Source organism: Nasonia vitripennis, chromosome 2, assembly GCF_009193385.2.
Source record: "Nasonia vitripennis strain AsymCx chromosome 2, Nvit_psr_1.1, whole genome shotgun sequence".
Classification (NCBI taxonomy): Eukaryota; Metazoa; Arthropoda; class Insecta; order Hymenoptera; family Pteromalidae; genus Nasonia; species Nasonia vitripennis.
In genome coordinates, this window is record NC_045758.1 from 6588945 (window position 1) to 6610900 (window position 21956).

The 21956-nt window shown below is 33.0% G+C and overlaps 6 protein-coding genes across 11 annotated transcripts; 3 read left to right on the top strand and 3 right to left on the bottom strand.

The window, feature by feature from the left end:
- The first annotated feature begins 114 nt into the window (after positions 1–114).
- On the top strand, positions 115–4646 carry LOC100122888 (transmembrane 9 superfamily member 2). Of its 2 annotated transcripts, none has more exons than XM_001606446.6 (15): positions 115–647; positions 725–792; positions 877–970; positions 1044–1179; positions 1244–1368; positions 1445–1571; positions 1650–1798; positions 1904–2080; positions 2275–2419; positions 2558–2735; positions 2825–2984; positions 3056–3207; positions 3294–3405; positions 3488–3659; positions 3746–4641. In XM_001606446.6, the coding sequence occupies exons 1-15, from the start codon at positions 528–530 to the stop codon at positions 3811–3813; spliced, it is 1983 nt and encodes a 660-aa protein (XP_001606496.2). In that variant the 5' UTR covers positions 115–527; the 3' UTR covers positions 3814–4641. The 2 variants fall into 2 exon arrangements, with proteins under 2 accessions (XP_001606496.2, XP_008209848.1); XM_008211626.4 differs by having other exon boundaries at positions 141–647; positions 2263–2419; positions 3746–4646.
- A 30-nt stretch (positions 4647–4676) lies between these two features.
- Positions 4677–11840, bottom strand: LOC100122901 (apoptotic chromatin condensation inducer in the nucleus). Of its 3 annotated transcripts, XR_004226592.2 has the most exons (11): positions 11448–11746; positions 9390–9962; positions 7521–9111; positions 7348–7432; positions 7119–7238; positions 6869–7046; positions 6588–6796; positions 6274–6507; positions 5937–6197; positions 5634–5860; positions 4677–5297 (listed from the first exon to the last, which is right to left on the bottom strand). XR_004226592.2 is itself a non-coding variant. In XM_032597025.1 (10 exons), exons 3-10 carry the CDS (start codon positions 9107–9109, stop codon positions 5741–5743), a joined length of 2796 nt encoding a protein of 931 aa, XP_032452916.1. In that variant the 5' UTR covers positions 9110–9111; positions 9390–9962; positions 11779–11840; the 3' UTR covers positions 4677–5740. The 3 variants fall into 3 exon arrangements, 2 of the variants coding, with proteins under 2 accessions (XP_032452916.1, XP_031778495.1); XM_032597025.1 differs by lacking the exon at positions 11448–11746 and adding an exon at positions 11779–11840 and having other exon boundaries at positions 4677–5860; XM_031922635.2 differs by having other exon boundaries at positions 4677–5860.
- LOC100122909 (NADH dehydrogenase (ubiquinone) complex I, assembly factor 6) lies at positions 9820–11976 on the top strand. Its single transcript, XM_001606466.5, has 5 exons — positions 9820–10169; positions 10240–10462; positions 10528–10923; positions 10988–11166; positions 11269–11976. The coding sequence occupies exons 1-5, from the start codon at positions 10045–10047 to the stop codon at positions 11324–11326; spliced, it is 981 nt and encodes a 326-aa protein (XP_001606516.3). The 5' UTR covers positions 9820–10044; the 3' UTR covers positions 11327–11976.
- LOC100114636 (thioredoxin-like protein 1) lies at positions 11318–14534 on the top strand. 2 transcript variants are annotated; one of them, XM_032597027.1, is made up of 5 exons: positions 11318–11564; positions 12253–12546; positions 12714–12981; positions 13551–13834; positions 13907–14534. In XM_032597027.1, the coding sequence occupies exons 2-5, from the start codon at positions 12449–12451 to the stop codon at positions 14118–14120; spliced, it is 864 nt and encodes a 287-aa protein (XP_032452918.1). In that variant the 5' UTR covers positions 11318–11564; positions 12253–12448; the 3' UTR covers positions 14121–14534. The 2 variants fall into 2 exon arrangements, with proteins under 2 accessions (XP_032452918.1, XP_001608075.1); XM_001608025.6 differs by lacking the exon at positions 11318–11564 and having other exon boundaries at positions 12205–12546.
- Positions 14535–14571: 37 nt separating this feature from the next.
- Positions 14572–16973, bottom strand: LOC100678358. Of its 2 annotated transcripts, XM_031922639.1 has the most exons (10): positions 16784–16973; positions 16537–16708; positions 16258–16448; positions 16051–16184; positions 15833–15974; positions 15689–15758; positions 15501–15616; positions 15353–15425; positions 15077–15268; positions 14572–15009 (listed from the first exon to the last, which is right to left on the bottom strand). In XM_031922639.1, the coding sequence occupies exons 2-10, from the start codon at positions 16705–16707 to the stop codon at positions 14710–14712; spliced, it is 1389 nt and encodes a 462-aa protein (XP_031778499.1). In that variant the 5' UTR covers position 16708; positions 16784–16973; the 3' UTR covers positions 14572–14709. The 2 variants fall into 2 exon arrangements, with proteins under 2 accessions (XP_031778499.1, XP_008209950.1); XM_008211728.3 differs by having other exon boundaries at positions 16537–16973.
- Positions 16974–17300: 327 nt separating this feature from the next.
- Positions 17301–21185, bottom strand: LOC100122927 (mediator of RNA polymerase II transcription subunit 16). The gene is made up of 14 exons (XM_001606487.5): positions 20798–21185; positions 20568–20714; positions 20281–20479; positions 19958–20204; positions 19719–19874; positions 19478–19653; positions 19058–19373; positions 18763–18970; positions 18507–18681; positions 18280–18429; positions 17994–18204; positions 17809–17918; positions 17578–17720; positions 17301–17504 (listed from the first exon to the last, which is right to left on the bottom strand). Exons 1-14 carry the CDS (start codon positions 20857–20859, stop codon positions 17378–17380), a joined length of 2427 nt encoding a protein of 808 aa, XP_001606537.1. The 5' UTR covers positions 20860–21185; the 3' UTR covers positions 17301–17377.
- Positions 21186–21956: the final 771 nt, after the last annotated feature.

Here is a 21956-nt window from a genome sequence, read left to right on the forward strand (position 1 = left end):
TCCGTATGGGGGCGGTGTCGTTGCCGCGGAGGCGCCGGATTTCCCCGCGTTCATATAGATATATATATATATAATATATGCGCAGCCGGCGGTGCGTTTTCTGCGTTCATGACTACGTGTCGCGTATAAGCTGGTGAGCTAGTATATGTTCATCGGGCCGATATCGGCAGTGATGGCAGGAGCGTACGAGCATAGGTGTCTCATTCTTGTTCATTGCGGTATATCGTCGGCGTATTTTTCTCAACTATAAGTAGTTGTAGCTTGATTCCTAGCGACACTTGCTTGTCGGCTATAGTCGTATAAGAGGCGGACAGAGGCTCGTGCAAGTCGTCGGATATTCTAATCTTCTCGGACTGCATTCTGTGCACTTTCGATTTTCAAGCTGATGATAAGATACCTAGTCGGTGATGTACTATTCGTCATCCGACTTGGTAGTCTGGAAAAGTGTTGATCTCGTAACGTAATCGCTCGAACAATTGCACCAATATTGTCTTTCTTATTGTGCGTCAACACTAGCAACAAACAAGATGTTGAGAACGTTTCATTTGCTATTTGCTCTGCTCCTTATACTTGGAGGTAGTGCTGCTTTTTATCTGCCAGGTTTAGCGCCTGTCAATTTCTGTGCTGAACCTACTGAAACCTGCAAGGTAAAAGAACTTGATCCGTTACCTCTAATGCCTATACTCTTATTATGTATAACCTTGTCAATGCTTATACATTTCAGTCTGACATTCGTATGTACGTGAACCGTCTGAACTCGGAGCAATCTGTTATCCCTTATGAATACCGACAGTACGTATTCATTTGCAAGATTATCCCAAATAGCTTTTTAACCAGTGATTGTATTTGTATAGCTATTGTTCAATTTGTTTACAGTTTTGACTTTTGCCCTATCGATGAAACTCAGTCACCTGCTGAAAACTTGGGTCAAGTTATTTTTGGAGAACGCATACATCCTTCCCCTTACAAAGTATGTCCTTTTATCATTTTTTATATCATTGGCTTCATTTTTCTTCATTCAATAATTATTTTTGTTTGTTTAGCTGCAATTTTTGAAGGAGGAAAAATGCGCTATAGCTTGTATCAAAAATTACACTGGTGGTATTCCAGAAGATGAGCAAAAGTTGCAACTCCTTAAAACTGGAATGCAACTTGCTTATCAGCATTCTTGGATCGTTGGTAAGATGCACAATTGCTAAATTATCGCAAGAGGAAAATTAAAATTTTGTATGCTTTTTTGCAGACAACATGCCAGTAACTTGGTGCTACCTAATAAGAGACGATTATCAATACTGCAGCATTGGTTTTCCAATGGGTTGTTTTGTTAAAGAATCGTGGAAACAACAACAAGATAGTTGCAGCATTGATGTAAGATCAGAATATCCAAAATCCATCAAATTATCCTTGATTTTTTTTCTTGACATCATTATCTTGTTTATTTCAGCCTACTATATACAGTAAACCTAAAACATACTATTTATTCAATCATGTTGATCTTGTAATAACATACCATAGTGGAGATGATGAGGATTGGGGAGCTGGTACCAAAGAAAAAAGTGGACGCATTATATGTAGGCCAAGTTTTTTTTACACATTTTGTTGAAAGCTGAAAAAACGGCCTTTTGTTTTAACTTTCATTATTTTCACAGCTGTCAAAGTTACACCTCGCAGTATCAAACATGATCCCAATGATCGAAACCCAGATTGCTCGAGTAAAACACCTCTAGAAATTCCTTCTGATCCGTTACGTCCAGGCCAAAAATTGAGTGTCGTCTATACGTACCATGTCCGTTATCATGTTAGTATACTTATACATAGATATTGTTTATTAACTAGATTATTAACTAGATTACTTGTTTATTTACTAGATTACTTTTTAAATTAATCCATCTTAAAATTACAGCGTAATAATACAATCAAATGGTCATCCAGATGGGATTATATTCTCGAGTCTATGCCACACACAAACATCCAGTGGTTCAGTATTCTTAATTCTTTGGTTATTGTATTGTTTCTCTCAGGAATGGTAGCCATGATAATGCTAAGAACACTGCACAAAGATATTGCTCGCTACAATCAGGTACATAGTTTGTGATGGATGATTTTTTAAACTATTTGTTGTTTACTTTGTGAAAGATCTAAATATCACATTATTACACAATTACTTGAGCATTTTTCATGAATAATTTCGTAATGAATAGGACGCATAAATAGTTTTTGTGTAAAATTGTGATTTCCCATGTCTGTGTTATCATAACGCAGGCTTATTTTCAGATTGAATCAGGAGAAGATGCTCAAGAGGAATTTGGTTGGAAGTTGGTGCATGGCGATGTGTTTAGACCTCCCAGAAAAGGAATGTTACTATCTGTACTACTGGGATCTGGTGTTCAAGTTTTCTTCATGACTCTTGTGACATTAGGTATGGTAGTACAAACTTGTATTATTTACTCTGCAATTTTATAAACAATTATATACATGTGTGCGTGTGTGCGCGCGCGCGTGTGTACTTATGATGACTTGTGTATTATACCGATTAAATTAATGTTGTGCATTGCAGCTTTCGCGTGTCTTGGCTTTCTCTCACCAGCAAATAGAGGAGCATTAATGACTTGTGCTATGGTTTTATATGTTTGCCTTGGCACAACAGCTGGATATGTTTCAGCGAGAATTTACAAAAGTTTTGGAGGAGAAAAATGGAAATCAAATGTGCTACTTACGTCGATGCTGAGTCCAGGGTATGCTTATACAAACAAAAATCATAATACAAAAATCCAATATGTGAGTTTAACGGGACAAATTTGATAAGAAATGTTTATATTTGCAGGATAGTATTTGGCTTGTTCTTTATTATGAACCTGATATTCTGGGCTAAAGGAAGTTCAGCTTCAGTACCTTTCAGTACTCTAGTTGCTATATTGGCTTTATGGTTTGGTATATCGGTCCCCTTGACATTCATTGGAGCGTATTTTGGATTCAAAAAAAGGGTAGAGTAAAACGAATATAACGGTTTTGTGCTCAAGTTGACGATTTTTAATAAAACTGAGTTCTTTTTTAGGCAATTGAGCATCCCGTTCGTACAAATCAAATCCCTCGACAAATACCAGAACAAAGCTTCTACACACAAGCTATACCTGGGGTTATCATGGGAGGTGTTTTACCATTTGGTTGTATTTTCATCCAATTATTCTTTATACTTAATTCGTTGTGGTAAATATGATTGCTATTATAGTATATTTGTACAAACATTTAACTTGCATCATGGATAAAGATAAAAATACTTGAATTCTTTTCAGGTCAAGTCAAATGTATTACATGTTTGGATTTCTATTTTTGGTATTTCTTATATTGGTCATCACATGTTCTGAGACCACGATACTTTTGTGCTATTTTCATTTATGTGCTGAGGTTCATACATTTTTTTTATCCTTTGGATATTATCAATTTTAATTAGCATTTATATACTTACATCAAATTATGTTATTTTCAGGATTACCATTGGTGGTGGCGGAGTTTTCTCACATCAGGATTTACTGCGTTTTATTTATTGATTTACTGCATACACTATTTTGTAACTAAACTAAATATTGAAGATGCCACCTCAACTTTTCTCTATTTTGGATATACTATGATAATGGTTTATTTGTTTTTCCTATTAACAGGTAATTTACTATTATTATTTTTTTCATATTATTTATGTGACCAAGTTAATTTTCAATGATTACAAAAATAATTTTAAATTTTTCAGGATCTATTGGCTTCTTTGCTTGCTTTTGGTTTGTCCGAAAAATTTACAGTGTGGTTAAAGTTGACTAAATGTGAAAATTCACTTGTGAATCACTACTGGAAATACCAAATTGTTATAGGAAACTTTTCTACTATAGCTTATCGTATGAAAATCCTCTGACACGATCTTGAACTTGAGCTTTTTTTAACCGAGAAAATATTTGCTTTTTAAAGTTAAGGATACATTATAAGTGAATCAGTTAATAATATCGTACTTTTTATTTAGTATGCAGTAGAGTTAATTCTTAATTGATGAATTTTGTGATATTCTTCAAAGCAAGATTGAGCATATATAACGTTACTAAAGGGATATAATACATGTTTTTATAGCCTATATCATATTCAATTCGGCAGACATTTTTTTGTTTGATATAAGTGTGACTTAAGATTTTACGTACTCTATTATAATATGTTGAAATAATTTAAATATTTGATAATAGAAAATGTACAAATTAACTCACGAAAAAGAGTGAGTCAGCTATTGATTTCATTTATGGCAAAAATATTCACAAATATAAAAAATTTAATACTTTAGAGCTCAAGTGAATACCACTACATCGGTAATTGATGTAATTACTAGTATAGTGATATGAATTATGTTATTTTGTATAAACTATTACATAAGTTAAACAGATGGTAGTCATATACACACAATAATGAAAAGGCGATTATTTGCAAGTATTGATTTATATTATTCAAGAAATTAAAAAAAGATTTTGCATTCTTTGTCAAAAAACAATAACCGTAATTTAAAAAAAAAAACGTTTTTTGATAAACGTGATTGTAAAACTGTAAATTTTTTAATGATAGCTATACAATTGTGTACAGTGAAAAATAAATGCGTTTGTGTTTTCTATATTTTTGATGTGGTATAGTAATCAATAACAATCCCCTAATCATTACGAAATTTTTTATTTACTTGATTATTTATTAATAACTATTGACAACATATGCAAGGTACGCATTCGTATACCCTTGAGAGCTTAGTAATCAACCAATCTGCCGACAAAACTTGGTGATTCAAACGTTATAATTTATTTATTTTTAAAGCCAGATTTATGTATATATACATAAAATTATTCAAAAAGAACTTATTCATTTTTTATGACGTAGCCTTGCTGCATTTTGCACTAGATAGTACTTCATTGCAGTTTTACATTTAATTATATATTCAAATTTGATAGTGAACTTGTATTTTAATGAATACGTGTAAAAAGTTTTGTAATAAATTCTTGCACTTCATAATCCACAATTAAGCTGATTTCTTCATATACTCTTCACAAATTCATTTGTAAAGCATATTAAAAACAGTGCTATTGCAATTTGAATTATGACTGGAACAGTTTTGTTGTATTGTTATCTTCCGAATATGCATCATGTTGACACATGATTATAAGTATAATAAACTGTCGATTTTTGCAAGTTCCAAGTCTTCAGTTGTAGTTGATAGTTTTGAAGATTTAAAAGGTGAAAATGTCATTAATTCCATGGTTTGTAGATTTGAGTATGTTGACCTGTAAGAAGCATGGCTTGTATGATAAAAACAAGGGGGGGGGGGGGGGGATAGGAAATAAACTAAATTGGATTTGAGAATCTTTTAAAAAGTAAGCTATGGTTTAATTTTGATACCATTTTAAGTTAAAGTAATCGTCAATAAAGTTGTAGAAATAAAAAAACCTTGAACTTATATTTTTAAACAATATAAACAAGAATAGCTTGAATAATTAGCAACGTGAAAATTATAAATAAATTTGAAATACTCGAAAAGCAAAAAAAAAACAAATAAGAAATAGAATGCTAACGTATAGTAACGTGTAAAACGCGTTTAATATATACGAATTAAATTATACACTATTTGCATCGACCACGATAATGTGCCGAAGACTCGTCAAATCTTTCAAGTCAAGAGCAGGAGAATGGGAAGTTCTAATCCTTTATGAAGGCATTATGAAAAAAATTATTTTCTGGGACTACGACGACGTCGCGTATCTCGACTCCGTTCAGCTCGCCTCATTTCTTCTAATCTACGCGCATGTTCGGCCATATGCTGCCTTCTCATTTCTTCTTTTACAATAATCTAGGAAAAGAACTTGAATTAATACGATTTCATTTCATGATCGAATTTTCACTTTATTAAATTATATGAATTTTACCTGTTCATTTGTTAATGGCAACCAATATATGCAAGGTGTGGCTTTGGTTTTTCTAAAGAGGTCATCTAAAAGTTTTGCTGTAGGTGGCTCTTCTTCTTTTTTCTTGAATTTCCTAGCTGGTGCAGGTAGATGTACTTCAATTACCGGACTTCTACTTCTCTGTCTTTTTTTCTTTTCGAATTCTTTTCGTTCTCGCTCTTTTTCTTTAACGTGTAATTGACCGTCTTCCTTCCCTAAATCCCACTCACGGATAACTGTAATCTACAAAAAAGACAGTTTTATTTTTCTAGTTGCAGTGCGATAAGATAGATAATATTTCTATTCTTGTTAAAAATACCTTGTTTACAATTGGTGTCCTTTCTTCTCGTGACCACTGATCCTGCTGCCACATGTCAGCTGAAACCAAAGGTTCAGTTTTCCTTGCTATAGGCTGATCTTTTGATGACTCTCGAGCTGCTTCCATATCTTCTTTTGTAGCATATTCTACAATTAGCTTCTTTGGATTTGAAAGGGGCCAAGAAACTCCATGCAATGCTTGCCTTGTTTCGAAAGCTTGATCTTCATTAGTATACTAAAAAAAAACCAAGTATGAAATACAAAAAAATAATCAATATAGACGCATTATAAAATTAAATAAAAAATGATACATACCTCAACAAAACATTTTGATTTTATTCTATCTATCCAAAAACCATTTTCGACGATAGTTCCAGTGCGCGAAAGAAGCTCTTTGATTTGGTGTAATGTAAAGGGTCGTACTAAATTTTTTATCAACAAGACGTTTGTTGCTTGAGGTTCTGGTAGACTTGGTGACGAGGGTCTTGGCGCCTCTTTGACCACGGTTATTTTTCGTCTTGGCGCTAAAATTATTATTTTTCAAATTAAAAAATGTCATGATGATATGTAAGATCATTAATAAAAATAAAATTTACCTATATGATTGTCTTTAATTTCTTTTTTCGTGGTAATGTCATTTTTTGAAACTACATCACTTTTAGCTTTATGATCTGGAACTTGATCCTTAATTTTTCGATGCACTTTTTCTTCATCTTGGTCCTTATCAAGTTTTACTTCATTAACAGATAAAGGCTTTGCACCTGGAACAAGAGCCTAAAAACGCGAAAACATAAGAAATGATGCTTCAAAATCAAATAAAGTAAAAAAATTATGATGATATTATACCTTTAAGGAATCTGTTGAAATCGAAAATGCTGGGGCAACATCAGAAGTTGTCGTCATTCCCCAACGTCGTCTTTTAGTACAACTTTTCTGATCTGGTTGTTCGTTATCTGCATGATTTTCCTGAAAAAAGTAATTTAGATAGTTGAATAAATGTGTAATAAAATAAATTGAAAATTCCATTTCATGATAACTTTTTTATTACATCTAATCATAATAGTGATTTACTTACTTTGTTTTGATTGGATTCATTAACAGCAGATGCGTTTTTAGTGTCTTCCTTTTTTACTTCAGAATCTGTTGAGATTCGGGCAGAGCTAAAAAAGAAATTTAATATAATTTTCTCATAAAAAAATGTTATTAGTTAAGTTATGTATTATTAATATTGTCATGGAAATTACTTACAATGACCTCTTGAGACTAACTTTGGCAGGTTTTGAAGTTGACATTGATGAATTTAAGTCATCAGATTTTTCAATAATTTCAAGAATATCATCTTTTTCAATAATACTTTCTGATAATTCTAGTTCAGGTTCTATGATGTCAGAATCACTTCTTACTTGCTTAGAAGCTGACTGGTCTTGCAATCTTTTTCTGTTGCCTCTATGTATATTTTTTTTTTCATTTGAAGAATCAGCTTTATCCTTTTCTGTTCTCTTTTCATCTTCTGATTCAGATTTATCTGATGCTGAAGATTCATATTGTACATGATGGTTTTGCTGTGATGATTGGGTATCTGATTCCTGAGATTCTGCCATGTCAACATCTTGGGCAATTGACTCTTCTTTTTCATTTGATACACTATCAGATTCTGTTGATGTTGATTTTATTGCCTTTTCATCCCCTTCATTTTCTTGATTTCCCAATTCTTGATCAGTCTCTGGACTTATCTTATCATCTTTTGATGTAGTTTCCAAATTATCTCGTTTGCGTACAGAAGTATTTCCTTCTGAAGAACTTTCTTGTTCAGATGTTTCTTTTTCAACAACCTCTGAATCACAAGATTCATTTGAACGATTAGTAGTTTCTTCTTCATGTAATTGCACATTTCCAGTAGGAATGACTTGGTTATTAGTAAATTCATTATTTGTATCAGAAGTAACATTAACATCTTGAAGAGGCTCTGCTGTGGTAGAATTAACGCAAGCTGGTTCATCGGAGTTGTCTTGAGTGTCTTGAATTTGTTGATTGTTTGATGAATTGTCAGAAGCTATTTCTGCAACGTTATCCGTGCCAGCTGGAGATTGGCTAGAGTTTGAATAATTACCAGGTAGATTGGCAGAGGTAGAATTTTCAGCCTTGCCATCCTCTGAATTGAATTGTTCAGACAAATTAGTAGTAGTTTTTGGTAGATTCTCCGTGCACTCTGCCAGCTGATCTATGTTTGTTTTATCATCAGACAAGTTGGCTGAAATGGTTTCAGGCAGGTTCTCCTTGTGATCACTTACCTCTTGATGGGAGTCCTGACCTGGGTGCAAGGAGGAGGTATCATCAGACTGTTCGTCAATAAGCACATTCTTTGAAGATGCTACTTGCTCATCAGCCGAATCAGCCTCCTCCGTGCCACCTTCACCACTATCTGGCCACTTGTTTGATTTTTTTTTGCTTGAACTACTGTCTGACGCTTCTGAAGTATTTCGTTGCCTACAAAGTTTCAGCTTCTGTATTTCTCCAGGTGATGCATCAGCTCTCGCTACTTTCCATACTGATCCATTGTCCTCTTCATCAGCTCCAAGAACGGATTTGATGAGCTCACTGGATGTGACTGGTTTTTCCATAGTCTCCGCTTGGCTGCTTTCCTGTTCAAGTCTCGAATCCTGATCTTCCTCTGCAGATAATTGTGAGTTCGATGCATTTTCTTCTGTATTTTCCCTGTCTGGCGATGGTTCAGGAGTTACTTCTTTACCTCTTCGGCGTGTTGTTCTTCTAGTTGGTTTCTCAACCTTCTTCTCTGGAGTGCCCTTGGCCTTGTTCCTCTCACTTTTACGCCGCATAGCTAGAATAAATTGGTTGCATTACAAATCGAACGATTATTATATAACCCCTTTAAGTATTAACCCAGTATGTATGACAATAAATTGAGGGCGAGTATAGCCGCGCAAGGGAAGTTGCCGCGATAGGTTAATCGAGCGGTTTTTCTCCGCGTAAGCGTTCATCAGGCGACGGCGGGATTGAGAAAAGAACGGGAGAAGGGAGTCACAGGAAAGGCAGGTTACGGTCGTTTCTAACATCAATAATAAGGCAATAAAAAATGCACGATCTTTCGGTACTCACTTCTGTGCTAGTTCCTCGTCAACGCTCAAAATATAAACAACGTTTCGAAGGGAAGTTTGCTCGAGAAGCTCGAACGCTCCCTCCTCATTTGATATAAGAGACACGCGCCGCAGGCAGAAATATCAGCAATAGCGACGTAGGTATATGTGTATGTTCAAGATAAATCGTGTCCTAGTGCAACGACGCTATCAAATGGCTTCTGGAGAACTGCTCTCTCGTCGTCTCGTCTCGCAATCTAAGAGAGCCGTAGACTGCCCAGGCAGTATAGATCCGTTGCACTTACGAATGCGTGTCGGGATTCGGACTCCAAAATTTGGACGAGTACTGCTTTTTTACTCCTAGAGCCGGCTGCGGCGTGAAAATACACTCGTCTACTGTGATGTAAAAGGCCGTGTACGACGACTCGGACGCTTCGGGTTTGTCTGGCGCCCTCTACAATTCGCAAGCTGTAATTAACGGGCCGTCCGATCTTCGGCTGCTCTGCGCTCGCTGAGTTACGCTGCTAACTGCCTGCTGCTACTGCTCCGAATTCATCATGCCGATTCGGTTCACGTCACGTTGTCATGCGAACATCTGAAATGAGATATAACATTGGATTGCATTATATTCTTTGAATTATGAAATAACGTAATATTTCAACGTTTTAACCGTTGTTATGAACGCATGTTCGATACTCTTTAGCAATTCCTTCAAGTGGAATCAGAAGCTATCTCATTCGCTGCGCTGGATCAAGACTTCCACAAAACAAACGCCTGCTGAATATTGTTTGGATCTAGTCAGGTAAACGATATTCATTTGTTATGCAATTGCATGGGTGAACAAGCTGACTGATGATTAATTTTTCTTGTAGAAAACATGATTACGAGAACTTTCTATGCACACTACTTTTACCCAATAACTTGAGATCATCTGCATTTGCAATCAGAGCTTTCAATACAGAAGTTGCTTTGGTCGAAGATCAAGCTCGCGACAGCAAGATTGCTCTAATGAGGATTAAATTTTGGGAAGAAACTTTGAATCAAATATACGCTGATAAACCACCAAAAAATCCTACTTCGTTGGAACTGCACAGGGTAAGTTTATACTTGGACTCTTGATCTTGTATTCCTGTCTCTTATAATATTTTTGCCATTTTCAGGTATTACAGAAAACCAAGTTAACCAAACAATATTTTAAACGTTTGATTGAAGCTCGCTTCAACAAACTGAACTTGTCAACTTTTCCAAGTTTGGAATCATTAGAAAAATATGCAGAGCATACAGTTTCATCTGTTTACTATTTGATTTTAGAAGCCCATGGAATAAAAGATATAGATACGGATCATTTTGCTAGTCATCTGGGCAAAGCCCATGGTATAGTCACTTTAATTCGTTCTGTGCCTCATAATGCAAAATGCAGAAAAATGGTTCTACCACAAGATATTCTAATGAAGTACAATGTTTCCTCTGAATCTGTACTTCAAGGAACAAGTAGTAAAGAATTAAAAGATGTTATTTTTGAAGTTTCTTCAAGAGCCAAACAACATTTGGATATGGTAAGTTAATGCTAGCAGAGAGAAAAATTTAAAAAATGTTATAATTGATAATGTTGAATTGCAGGCACTGTCATTGAAGACACGTATTAAAAAAGGTTCGCATCCAGTTTTTTTGTCACATATTATCGTTGAAGAATATCTGATCAAGTTACAAAAATTTGATTTTGATGTATTTAATCCTAAACTTCAAAAACGAAATAGTCTACTACCATTGAAACTTTATTGGAAGAAGTTGTTTAACAGGTAAAATTGACTAAAAACTACTGTAATTTTATGTAATTATGTAAAATAATATTTAAAAAGTAATAAAAATAATTCTTAAAAAAATCTGTCTAAAAATGAAAGGGAAAGAATTTGTTTCTATCGAGCGTATAGGCATAAGTATATAGGTAATATGAGATGACGGAACGACCGCAGCGTGTATCGTATAACCCCAAAGCTAAGTATCCCCCGCATTTCGTTTCCGAAATGTAAATATGTAAAAACGTATGGTTATAAAAATAAGCTTTTCTAAATATTCATACCGGTAGGTAAAAATTGCAGTAAGTAACACCATACAGTCGAGCAGACAAGGACGATTGATTGCGAGTTTACATCAGAAAACGTGTCTATTAAAGGTGCATAGCAGAGAATATTAAATGGTAGGTATGTATAGGTAGCTGTAGGTGCCAACAAGGCTCAAAGCAATGCATCAGCAATATAGCTCGCCGTCATGGCGGAAACCCATTTTTACGGTTCGGCAATTCGTCGATTAAGTATGGGAAAAACAAAATGACAACGGCGAAATGTTATTTAATCGCGAATCCCAAGATATAAAGTATGGAGCTTGATGCGATGGTCTAGCGTTATTTTTACCGCTCAAGGTACGAAGACGAGTCAATCTAAACAGCAATCTCAGTCTTGAACTTGACTTGCGACATATAAGAATATAAGATACATGCGCGCAGCGCGATATATGGATGCTCAATGAAAATTTTATTCAAACAAAAGTATAGCTTGATTGAGCAACTGCCTATGGATCAAATAAATTGTTTTTCAATATTTATCACACAATCTCAATCTTTTTCAATTGAAAATATTTTTTGTTAGCGTTTTTTTAAGTCAAGTACGCAGTCTCATCTGACGAGCTAGTTACTTTATTATAGCATAACTATGATTGTGTTGTACGGTGCATTACTTATACACGTGTCATGAGTCGTTGCAGTCGGGCGCTTAGTCGTGCCGTAAAGTACGACTTGTGCCACTAGTATTGTAAATTGTAATGCACAATACGCTTATACATCATCTCATTCCGCGGATATTTATCAGACACTATATACTTAATTATAGTAGCGCCCTCCAACGGACAGGACTTTGGAGCGAGCGTCCGAATCGCCGGGAGCGAGCAAAAGACCGAAAAGGCGAAAAGGAAGAGAAAATATACTTACTTAGCGCAAACTGCCAGTCATTTCGCATCGAATCACACAAGCGTATCTTGAGATTTTCATTTTATAATCTTGCTCGTTGAAAATAATAAATAAAAATAATGGGATTAGTACGTGTAATAAATGACGATGGTCATTTTCATGGAGAATTATCGAACGCTGGCACAAAACTTGTCGTTGTTGATTTCACCGCAACTTGGTAAGATTTTTTGAGGTTATGCGCATAATTAAACATCTGTGAATGATTGAACTATTGAATACTTGCAAGCTGTGCAGTCTGCAAAAATAATGTTTTAAACGTTACAAATAAACGCCATTATTTTATTATTTTCCAAAATCAGTTAAACGCATTTTTTGTACTTGCAGGTGTGGTCCCTGTCAAAGGATTGCTCCAGTTTTTGAACAACTCTCCACAAAATATCCTAACGCTGTTTTTTTGAAAGTTGATGTCGATAAGTGTGCGGAGACAGCTGCTGGACAGGGTGTTAGCGCCATGCCTACTTTTATTTTTTACCGCAACAAAATTAAACTTGATTCATGCCAAGGTGCCGATCCTGCTGGTCTGGAATCCAAGATTAAACAATTTTATGGATCTGGTGATGCCGATGACTCCGAGGGATCAGTTGCTGGACATGTACGCCGATCTGACAATCCTTATTTTCATATTTTAGGAATGATTTTTCTTGTCTTGATAATATATTTTTGGAGAGACTTGTAAAAATGTTATGTAGCTACGACTTAATTTGATTCAGATAATTAATTTTTTTATTGGTCCATGCTGGCTTACAATGTATCAAGAACTTGGTTAGCCAAGTTTTTTTTACATAAAGATTACTAAACTAGAACATATTGTTAGCATTAAGTATCATCATCATATAATCATTCTAAAAAAAAGGTTGAGCTGTACCAGAAATGCAATTACAAAATATACAATAAACTTTTTTCAATTTTATAAATAGATTGTATCAAGCTCTTTTTTAATACACTTTTTTATTTATATTTATTTTCCTTATTTATCTAAAATTTAGTCATCTCTGAAAGCAAAAATTAATATTCGATCTTGTATATAATTTTACCCGGTAAATTGATCATCTCTTATTATTAATAATTACAAGTAATTCTTGACAATTGTTGAAATAACACACTAGATGTATATTTTAGAAAATTAATAATTTAATAAATCATCAATTTTTGCACTTACAGATGGATCTAAGTTCATTCATTATGAAAGCACAATGTGAATGTTTGAATGAATCAGATGACCACTGTTTGGATCATTGTTTAACATCAAATGGTGGATATTTAGAAAGTGATTGTGATGAACAGCTGATAATATCCATAACTTTTACGCAAGCTGTAAAAGTACATTCATTAAAAATCAAAGCACCTGCAGATAAGGGTCCAAAAAATTTGAAGCTTTTTATAAATCAGCCTAGAACGATAGATTTTGATATGGCGGATTCAAACACAAGTGTTCAAGACCTTACGTATGTTAAATTTATTAATTACTTGTAATTATTAATAATAAGAGATGATCAATTTACCGGGTAAAATTATAGGTTGTCAGCCAAGGATATAGAAGAAGGAAATCCTGTCCAGTTGCGATTCGTCAAGTTCCAAAATGTACAGAATTTGCAGATCTTTATCAAGGATAATCAAAGTGGCAGCGAAACAACGCAAATTGATCATCTAGTCATCATTGGTTCTCCAATCTCAACAACTAACATGGGTGATTTCAAGCGAGTTGCAGGAAAAAAAGGAGAGAGTCACTAGGAATATACATACTACTCAAATTGTTGTAATAAAATATCAGTTACTGCGCAGTTATAGTTCAAATTTATTGAAAACAATTTCGACTTTTTATATGAAGTGAAAATAAATAGAATTAAAAATTTTGATACTAATCAAACACAGAGCATTTTTAAACCATTAAAAAAGTTTTATTTTGTATTTTTATTAAAATAATTTAGTTTATAATTATCTATATCTAATAATAAAACAACGCATTTTTTGAAAATCAATTGAATATAATTAAGTTGTTAAATTAATTATTATTATATCAATCATAACTATAGAAGTGTGGCAAATTTGCATAAGAAATATAAATTACTAATGTAAATTTTATAAATAAATAAACATAAAAAATAATGATGCATAATGAATGCATCATGTTGCATTGAATGAAAACTAGTTTGTCAAGATTTATACTATTTATATATAATACTTTTTTCTGTACATGCAAATTTATTAACTAGTTAATAATTAAAAAATTCCATTAAAGTTTTAACAGTCTTGTTCACATACAAGTCTAATCATATATCATTATTTTACAAACTTACATAAATGATATGCTTCTTGTATATCAAGTTTTTGGAATCACTGCATCATTTGAATTTTTTTCAATTTTGTTAAAACAAAAAAGTGCTTTTTTATTTTCTTGTATTTCCATTTGTTTGATTTTTTCGAACAACATTATTGAATGACGTTTTTGAAAGAACCTGTCTGTTAACCAGCGATCTTGCTTTCTCCTTAAATTATCTATACAAGATGTTAATTTTGCAGTTTCAAATTTACATTGTTTTTCTTTTAATTTGCTTGACTCTTTAATAGCAACAATTTGCCTATTTAGATGTCTTGAGGAAATTAACAAAGAATGGATTACCTAAAAGAAAAAATCATTTTTATAAAATGAAATTTACAATTCTCCAAGTACTAATTAATTTGTTTACATTGTCTTTTCGTTTGTTTTGCTTGTGTAAATCTTTCAACTGATTATTCAAATTAAAAATAATTTCATTTTTGTTTTTGACAGCCAGTTCATTGTTGCATGTTGTACAACTGTGTGTATGATTTTCTAAAATATTTTTTTTTAGAGATTCAGTCAGTTTTATTGATTCAGCCACAAGATTTTTAATTTTCGCCTGTAATTAAAAGTACATGTATGCAGCAAAAATACTAGGAAATGTATATAAATCCAAAAATATTTTTCTCAAACGTTTAATTACTTGAATTCCTAATGATTCCATATTATTATTATTTTTCCTCCTGTTGCTTTCCTTCATCAATCGAATACGCTTCCTTGAACAAATTTTAACACAGTTAGTTTCATGTGGCACTACGCAAAAAAGTAAAAAATGTTCAACAGTCACTTACATCATAAGGCAGCATTTTCGTTTTGCATCTGATAGAAGTTTATCTTTGGTTTTGATGATATTTTGATATGTTTGCTTAGTCTTCAATAATTTTTGTTCATTGTTACGTATTTTAATCTGAAAAATTAAAGCTCTTTCAGTTGTAATTAATTTTGCTCTACTTGAAATAATAATAATAAAAATAATTACCTCTAGTGAACCATTTCTTTGTTTTAAATCATCTATTTCATTTTCTTTTTTACTTAAACAAGCAGACAGTCTAAAACATGAAACTTGTGGTGTGACCAACATATGGAAAAAAATTGATTTTTAATAAAATTTCCATGATTATACCTGAGCATATTGTCCTGTTCTATATTGTAGCAAGTTAATACTGATAGTGGTGCTGTGATTTCACGGAATGTTTTCTGTAAATTGGATAATAGCAATTCTTGTTTTTCTAATAAATTCAATGAAACATTAAGTTCTGATTCCGCTGAAATATACGCAAAGGATCATGAATTAATTAGCAGTATATTAAAAGAAAAATAATCAATACATGAATGTATTACCAAGAATTACGTGGTCTGATAATCCTTTTTCTTTGTTATGAATAACTGTTTGGACTGAAAACTTGATAAAAGCCTGTTTTGCATTCATTACTTTATCATAAATACTTTTATGGATTTCTAGAGCTTTGCACAAGCTGGAAAAGAATATCATATCATGTTGAAAAAAAATTATAATGTCAAGTAATTATTAAAAAACGCAAGTTTTACTTTTCATTTAAAAAAAGACAGTTGAATTGAACTGCATACGAGTTGTCTATTTTTACAGACAATTGCTTGAGTATATTTGGTTCATTTCCTGCAGAATTACAGCAGGTAGCACCAACTGAAGTTTTTGAACTAGTTGCCTTGACATCCTTCATCACCAATTTATTTTCACTTGCTGTGCTTGCAGGTAAATTCTAGAATAATTGAATTATTCACAAAATATTTTTTCACTATCTGTATATAACTATTATAACAACTATAATTTAAAAAATCTATTCTTACCATTTCTGTAGTATAAGTATTCGTTTGTTGAATGTTTTCTTTGTGCGATTTTGTTGAGAGGTATTTTTGCCAGATTTCAGGAGGTAAATTTAGTGGACGAATTATTCGTTGTCGCCTCGGCCTGCACCCGGCACGTTTCACTTGGCTTACTTGTCTTTTTGTTTTTCCCATACTGTGTTAACACTTGGTACAATCTCAAAATGTTGTACAGGTTGAAGGAGTTGGAAGCTTGTACTAGAGTACTAACCTATATGTAAAGGACACCACACTGTAAGAAGTATCGCATTTCTTTATATTCTTTCGTTATTTGCGTATGTTGAGATCTGATTCACAGAATTCCAGATTTCAAATACCATAACAGACTATAGAGTGTAGACCGCCGCCGACGGAAGATAGTCTTTTTGTATTTGTGTATAGTATATTTACTGTACCTAGTATACCTATATATATATATATATATATATGTATATATATATATATATATATATATATATATAGTACAATACAAGCGCCCTCACCGCAATCACGTGGCGAAATTACAAACTAGGGGGCCCGAGTCGAATTTAAATATTAAATTGTCAAATTGAGTATAATTGAGTCAAATATGTCATAAGTAAAGTTTTTAAAATGTTGAGTATCAGAAATATATTAAATATTCGAGAAATCGCGCTTTATTCATCAACTGGTCTATCTATGCAGCTAATACAATTATAATGAATTACAGCAAACACATAATAAAATTAATTTTTATACAAACATTTTTATTTTTTTTTATTCTTACAAAATTGTGGAAGTATTATTTATATAATCAAAAACTGTACAAATTACATTACTTTTTTTTTTATTGATGATTCATATTGTGTATTCTCCAAGTGCCCCCACAAGGGCAACCTTTTGCCCACCTTTGCTCCCATGCTCTTATCGCTGCAGTCCTTGTAGTGTTATGTACTTGGGATTTTGCTCCACACCTATATTAAAAATAATCAAAATTAAAAACACTCGAGTAAGTATATGCAAGTTGGAAATATTGATTGAACAAACCTAGTGCATTGTTTTACAAGAAGAGGTTGTTTTCCTAAATATAAATGCCTAACAGCATCAACTATTTGTCCATTATGCATACATCCTTCAACTGGATTTAATTCTGGTATAAAAGTTAAATCTGGTTCACTGCCATACTCCAACTAAAATGTATTTATATTTTATGTATTTTTATGTATATGATGTATAGTTTTTATATTATTAATATAAATAATTGTAATAATTTATTACTTGGAGCGGAAAACTTTGATAAAACAAAATAGGAGTTGCTACGGCAGTAATACTGTTTGCTTGATATACTTGTGGAATCATTATTTGATTTGGCAAAAGACAGCAGTCATCTGGAAAAAGTATTTGCAGGTAAATAATCAAGTCTGAGTATTTGAATAAATAATACTTTCAGTGCTTTTTTTTACCTATTAACTGATCATCAACTTGTTGTTGTGTCTCAGCATTTGGTTGAACTAGCTTGGAGAGAAGTTGAAACAATAATCCTAACACATCAATATTATCTGCACTTCTGAGGAATACTGGTAAGCACGAAGGTCGCAATAATCCCCAAATACGTATGATTACAAGAAGTTCTCGTAACATGTTAAGTGCTTTATGATCTTGGACGAGTTCATACTAACAAGATATGAAAAAAATCATTGGATAAAAATCATTTTTAACAACGAGACAAAATGTAGAATGTAAACTTACACCACTTGGTTGTTTCATTTGCATTCTCCGTTCGGGTAATCTCACCAATAAATTTAATGCTAGATCTGCTACCCACTGGATTAATTGTTGTAATGACTGTAGAGTAATGGGTTCTACTGTGAATTCCTTGGGTTCAATGTGGAGCAAAACCTGGAAAATAATAATGGTATTGGTGATCATTTTCGAGATTTGCTATTTACGAATTTTTTTCTTTTTTTGGACATTACCTTGTCTACATCAGTAATAATATTATCTGTTATAACAGATGGTAAACGTTCAGCTGGTACTTTGTCATGAAAAGTGTCAGATGGCCTTAATAAAGACTTGAATGCTGTTGCAACTGAATTCACCATAAATAACGAAGTCAGGTCTGCTGCTTTACTCTGTCCACTGACAAGCATTCTGTTGAAAAATGTTAGTAATACATGTTATTTTATGTGAACAAGCTAGTAACATTATTTACTAAATTTGTATGTACTTTACCTATAAAGAGAAATTTTTATGCACAAAAACTGCATGTAATGATATTGCTGTACAGGTAAAGATTGTCTATTAAATGAAGCATCAAAACGTTCACATAATGCTTCAATCATTGATGATCTAAGGCATAAAAGTAAATCCAACCAGTCTAATCCTGTTAATAAACAGTACTCTAACAAAGTACACGCATAACCTAATGTTATAGCTGAACCTGCAACATATTAATCAGCTTCGTTAGTAAGACAGGGTTAATTTTTAGATATCAAGATAAGTTGATTCTATATACATGTATGTATACCTTCTGGAGATAATTTATAAACATATAAACTTCCTCTGGTATCAACAAGTAAAAATATACATCCCAACCATGACATATCTATGCAAGAAATTGTGGATGATGTTCTTGAACATTTGTTCAAGGGTTCATCCTGACGCCAGCTAGTATTTAATGATGAAACAGCAATTTCTTTTAAACCGTCGTGACTAAGACAATGAATCGAAGAGTCTGCTAAAGTCACTAAAATATAACTTGTTGGCGTGACTATAGATAATTTTGTTGTTGCTATAGCTGTTATAGAATATAGACATCTGTATAAAGCTTGATGTTGCCAGACCTGAAAACACACATAAGTTTTTCTCAAAAATTTATGATTCAGTATTATTAATGCTTGTACTTGTAGTTGCATGGAAGAATTAAATTTATAAAAAAATTTCTTACAACTGCTTTGAAAGGTTCGCCGCAAGGTTTCGATTGAAACAATTTATGAACTGGATGGGTCTTTTCACTTAATTCCCAGACTTCAATAAATCCATTACCATCATTATTTGCAGCTACAATTAACGAATCTGCAGTTTCTGATACAGCAAATTTAAGATGTGTAATGGTGGCATTGGCTAGAAAAAGAAATTTCTTGGTAGGAGAATGCCATTTTTTATTGTGAAATTCATAAGACACATACTTGAATCATCTTTCGGTGCTCCATCTTGTAAAAAGAAACTAGGCAAGGCTTGTGAAGCTATAATGCATCGTTCGTCAGTCTTGCGAATAGAAACCCGAAAACATCTTATTGGTAATGTAAAACTACCACTGCTTACAGCTACCAAAAATTGACCATCTGTAATAAAAAAATGTTGCAATTTGAATGTTGAGTAAAATTAAAAAATTACAAGCTGTTCACATAACAAAAACTGAATGTACTTTTTGCATAGCTAATGTCAACAGCAGTGATTCTTTGGCGTATATTTCCTATACTTTCAGTCGCAGAACAAATAGGATTTTGTTTATCTTGTGTTATCATCACAGCACCCAACATTCCTGTATTAGATACTATAAAAACTCCCTGAGCTGCTCTTCCACCAAACTGCTTGACTGATGGTGCATAAGGAAGATGAGAAAATTTTTCGTTGTACAGCGTACTATCTTTTTTGTCAGGAACTAGACTAGTCTAAATAGAGAAATACATTCCATATTAATTTCAAATACACTGGCAAATAACGAATATATCAAGCGATTTGTAATACCCTTTTTCCATTATGAAACCAAGCAACTGCCAAGATATGTTCACCAGGAAAATAATGAGAGCCAATGAGCATCCATTCATTTAAAATATAATCTTTAAATGTCCAAAGCTGAACAAGCCCTGTTGAATCCGCAATCACAAGTTTTTCTCCAGATAAATCCCATTTTAAGGCCGTAATAGTACCTTTATTAGTTAAAACTCTAGAGAAAAAGAAATGGGAAAATAAATGAATTTTTTGTCAAAATTCAAGAATAAAATATTAATATGAAATATGAAAAATTCAATTACTTGTAGGGATGCCATGGCATATTTAAGTCGCAGACATAAACATGACAGCCCCATGTTTTACTATTTGTGTCATTTAGTTCTGTTGTTGCTGTGAATGCAACGATATTTCGACTAGATAATGAGCACAAAGAATGCTCATCGTGGGTACTGGAACAAATGTATAATTAATGTTTTCAATGTTTCTGTTATATATTTTTGATGAACCAACTTTATTTACAAATTTCAAATACCTCTCTTGATTAAAAGATGATTTTGCAAATGTTTTTCTGTTTACTGTATATAGCAAATCCATATTTGCTCCCAAGTCATAAATATTATAACTTGAACTTTCTAAAATTTATGCATTTCTTCTAAATTTTGAGTTATTAAATGTTCATTACTGCAGATATGACAAGTAATTGAGCTGGAAAATTGGTTATAAAAAAATATTACGAAAATTGTGCACTGCAGCGATACTTAATTGACAACATGAAAAATCAGCTGGCTACACAAATATACACCGGCCTATTTGGATGCGTCCCTATATACTCGCGTCAAGCTTGGTATAACCTCTAAGTACACATCATACGTAGATATGTACCGATGTGTACGTGTCGACGTCTCGACCAGGAAAAGAAGACTGTAGAGTGTAAAGAAGGAGTCAACGGCGGGATATAAAATATATAGGAGTTTGAATTTGCCAGAAAATACTGAAAACTTTTTCAGTCATATTCCGCCGCATGGTGGCGCTTCAAACATTTGTCTTCATTGTGACGTCACTTGCCAGAATGATTTAAAAACGAGCGTTTTCAATGAACTAAATTTTATTTTATATATCGGAAATTATACCTTTTACAATAAATAAATGACTTATTATCTAATAATTTACAAATTCAATGAACACTGTTATGAATTAACTGATAAATAAGTTTATATGTCGACATAGAAACTGAAACAAATTTGATCGTTGTGAGCAAAATGACTTGGCTAAAAATTCATTATCTTCACATTTACAAACGCATGATTACGATGCTGCTGTAACAAATCAGTATATATTATCATATATTGCTGGATTTGTTGTGAATAAAATTGAGAAATTTACTGATTGTACAGAATGCATACTTAAGTTGTCTTACCAAAAATAGTAAATCAGAGCAGCATCGGTTTATCAACCTTATTGACGAAGGATCCCTGCAGTATCCAAGTTTGCCATTAGAAAAACTGATTGAGCAATTGGAACAAGCGACATAATTTATTTATAACAAATTGTTGATGAAGTAAGTCGTTTGGAGAACGGTCATTTTGATTGTCTGCCTCCATCACTCTGTCAAATCAGTTTAAAAATGCCGCGATTTTTAACAAGATGGCGGCCATCCTGAAGTGTATACAGCTGTTCGCAACTCCGCCTAT

What these genes read in the sequence shown, in the direction of transcription:
- LOC100678358 (XM_031922639.1), bottom strand. Translation starts at nt 16,707, where the DNA reads ATGGGAAAAACAAAAAGACAAGTAAGCCAAGTGAAACGTGCCGGGTGC. An exon ending in GAACAGGACAATATGCTCAG is followed by an intron (nt 15,759 to 15,832) that starts GTATAATCATGG and finishes TTCATGTTTTAG; the next exon opens with ACTGTCTGCTTGTTTAAGTA. An exon ending in TGGAATCATTAGGAATTCAA is followed by an intron (nt 15,269 to 15,352) that starts GTAATTAAACGT and finishes TTTTAATTACAG; the next exon opens with GCGAAAATTAAAAATCTTGT.
- LOC100114636 (XM_032597027.1), top strand. Translation starts at nt 12,449, where the DNA reads ATGGGATTAGTACGTGTAATAAATGACGATGGTCATTTTCATGGAGAA. An exon ending in AGGGATCAGTTGCTGGACAT is followed by an intron (nt 12,982 to 13,550) that starts GTACGCCGATCT and finishes TTGCACTTACAG; the next exon opens with ATGGATCTAAGTTCATTCAT. An exon ending in ACAAGTGTTCAAGACCTTAC is followed by an intron (nt 13,835 to 13,906) that starts GTATGTTAAATT and finishes GTAAAATTATAG; the next exon opens with GTTGTCAGCCAAGGATATAG.
- LOC100122888 (XM_008211626.4), top strand. Translation starts at nt 528, where the DNA reads ATGTTGAGAACGTTTCATTTGCTATTTGCTCTGCTCCTTATACTTGGA. An exon ending in AAAAAGTGGACGCATTATAT is followed by an intron (nt 1,572 to 1,649) that starts GTAGGCCAAGTT and finishes TTATTTTCACAG; the next exon opens with CTGTCAAAGTTACACCTCGC. An exon ending in ATTTTGGATTCAAAAAAAGG is followed by an intron (nt 2,985 to 3,055) that starts GTAGAGTAAAAC and finishes GTTCTTTTTTAG; the next exon opens with GCAATTGAGCATCCCGTTCG.
- LOC100122901 (XM_032597025.1), bottom strand. Translation starts at nt 9,109, where the DNA reads ATGCGGCGTAAAAGTGAGAGGAACAAGGCCAAGGGCACTCCAGAGAAG. An exon ending in GTTAGTCTCAAGAGGTCATT is followed by an intron (nt 7,433 to 7,520) that starts GTAAGTAATTTC and finishes TTTCTTTTTTAG; the next exon opens with CTCTGCCCGAATCTCAACAG. An exon ending in GGACACCAATTGTAAACAAG is followed by an intron (nt 6,198 to 6,273) that starts GTATTTTTAACA and finishes TCTTTTTTGTAG; the next exon opens with ATTACAGTTATCCGTGAGTG.
- LOC100122909 (XM_001606466.5), top strand. Translation starts at nt 10,045, where the DNA reads ATGAACGCATGTTCGATACTCTTTAGCAATTCCTTCAAGTGGAATCAG. An exon ending in TATTGTTTGGATCTAGTCAG is followed by an intron (nt 10,170 to 10,239) that starts GTAAACGATATT and finishes TTTTTCTTGTAG; the next exon opens with AAAACATGATTACGAGAACT. An exon ending in TGGAAGAAGTTGTTTAACAG is followed by an intron (nt 11,167 to 11,268) that starts GTAAAATTGACT and finishes TAAAAATGAAAG; the next exon opens with GGAAAGAATTTGTTTCTATC.
- LOC100122927 (XM_001606487.5), bottom strand. Translation starts at nt 20,859, where the DNA reads ATGGATTTGCTATATACAGTAAACAGAAAAACATTTGCAAAATCATCT. An exon ending in GGTTTCATAATGGAAAAAGG is followed by an intron (nt 20,205 to 20,280) that starts GTATTACAAATC and finishes TTCTCTATTTAG; the next exon opens with ACTAGTCTAGTTCCTGACAA. An exon ending in ATCAAAGTTTTCCGCTCCAA is followed by an intron (nt 17,721 to 17,808) that starts GTAATAAATTAT and finishes AATACATTTTAG; the next exon opens with TTGGAGTATGGCAGTGAACC.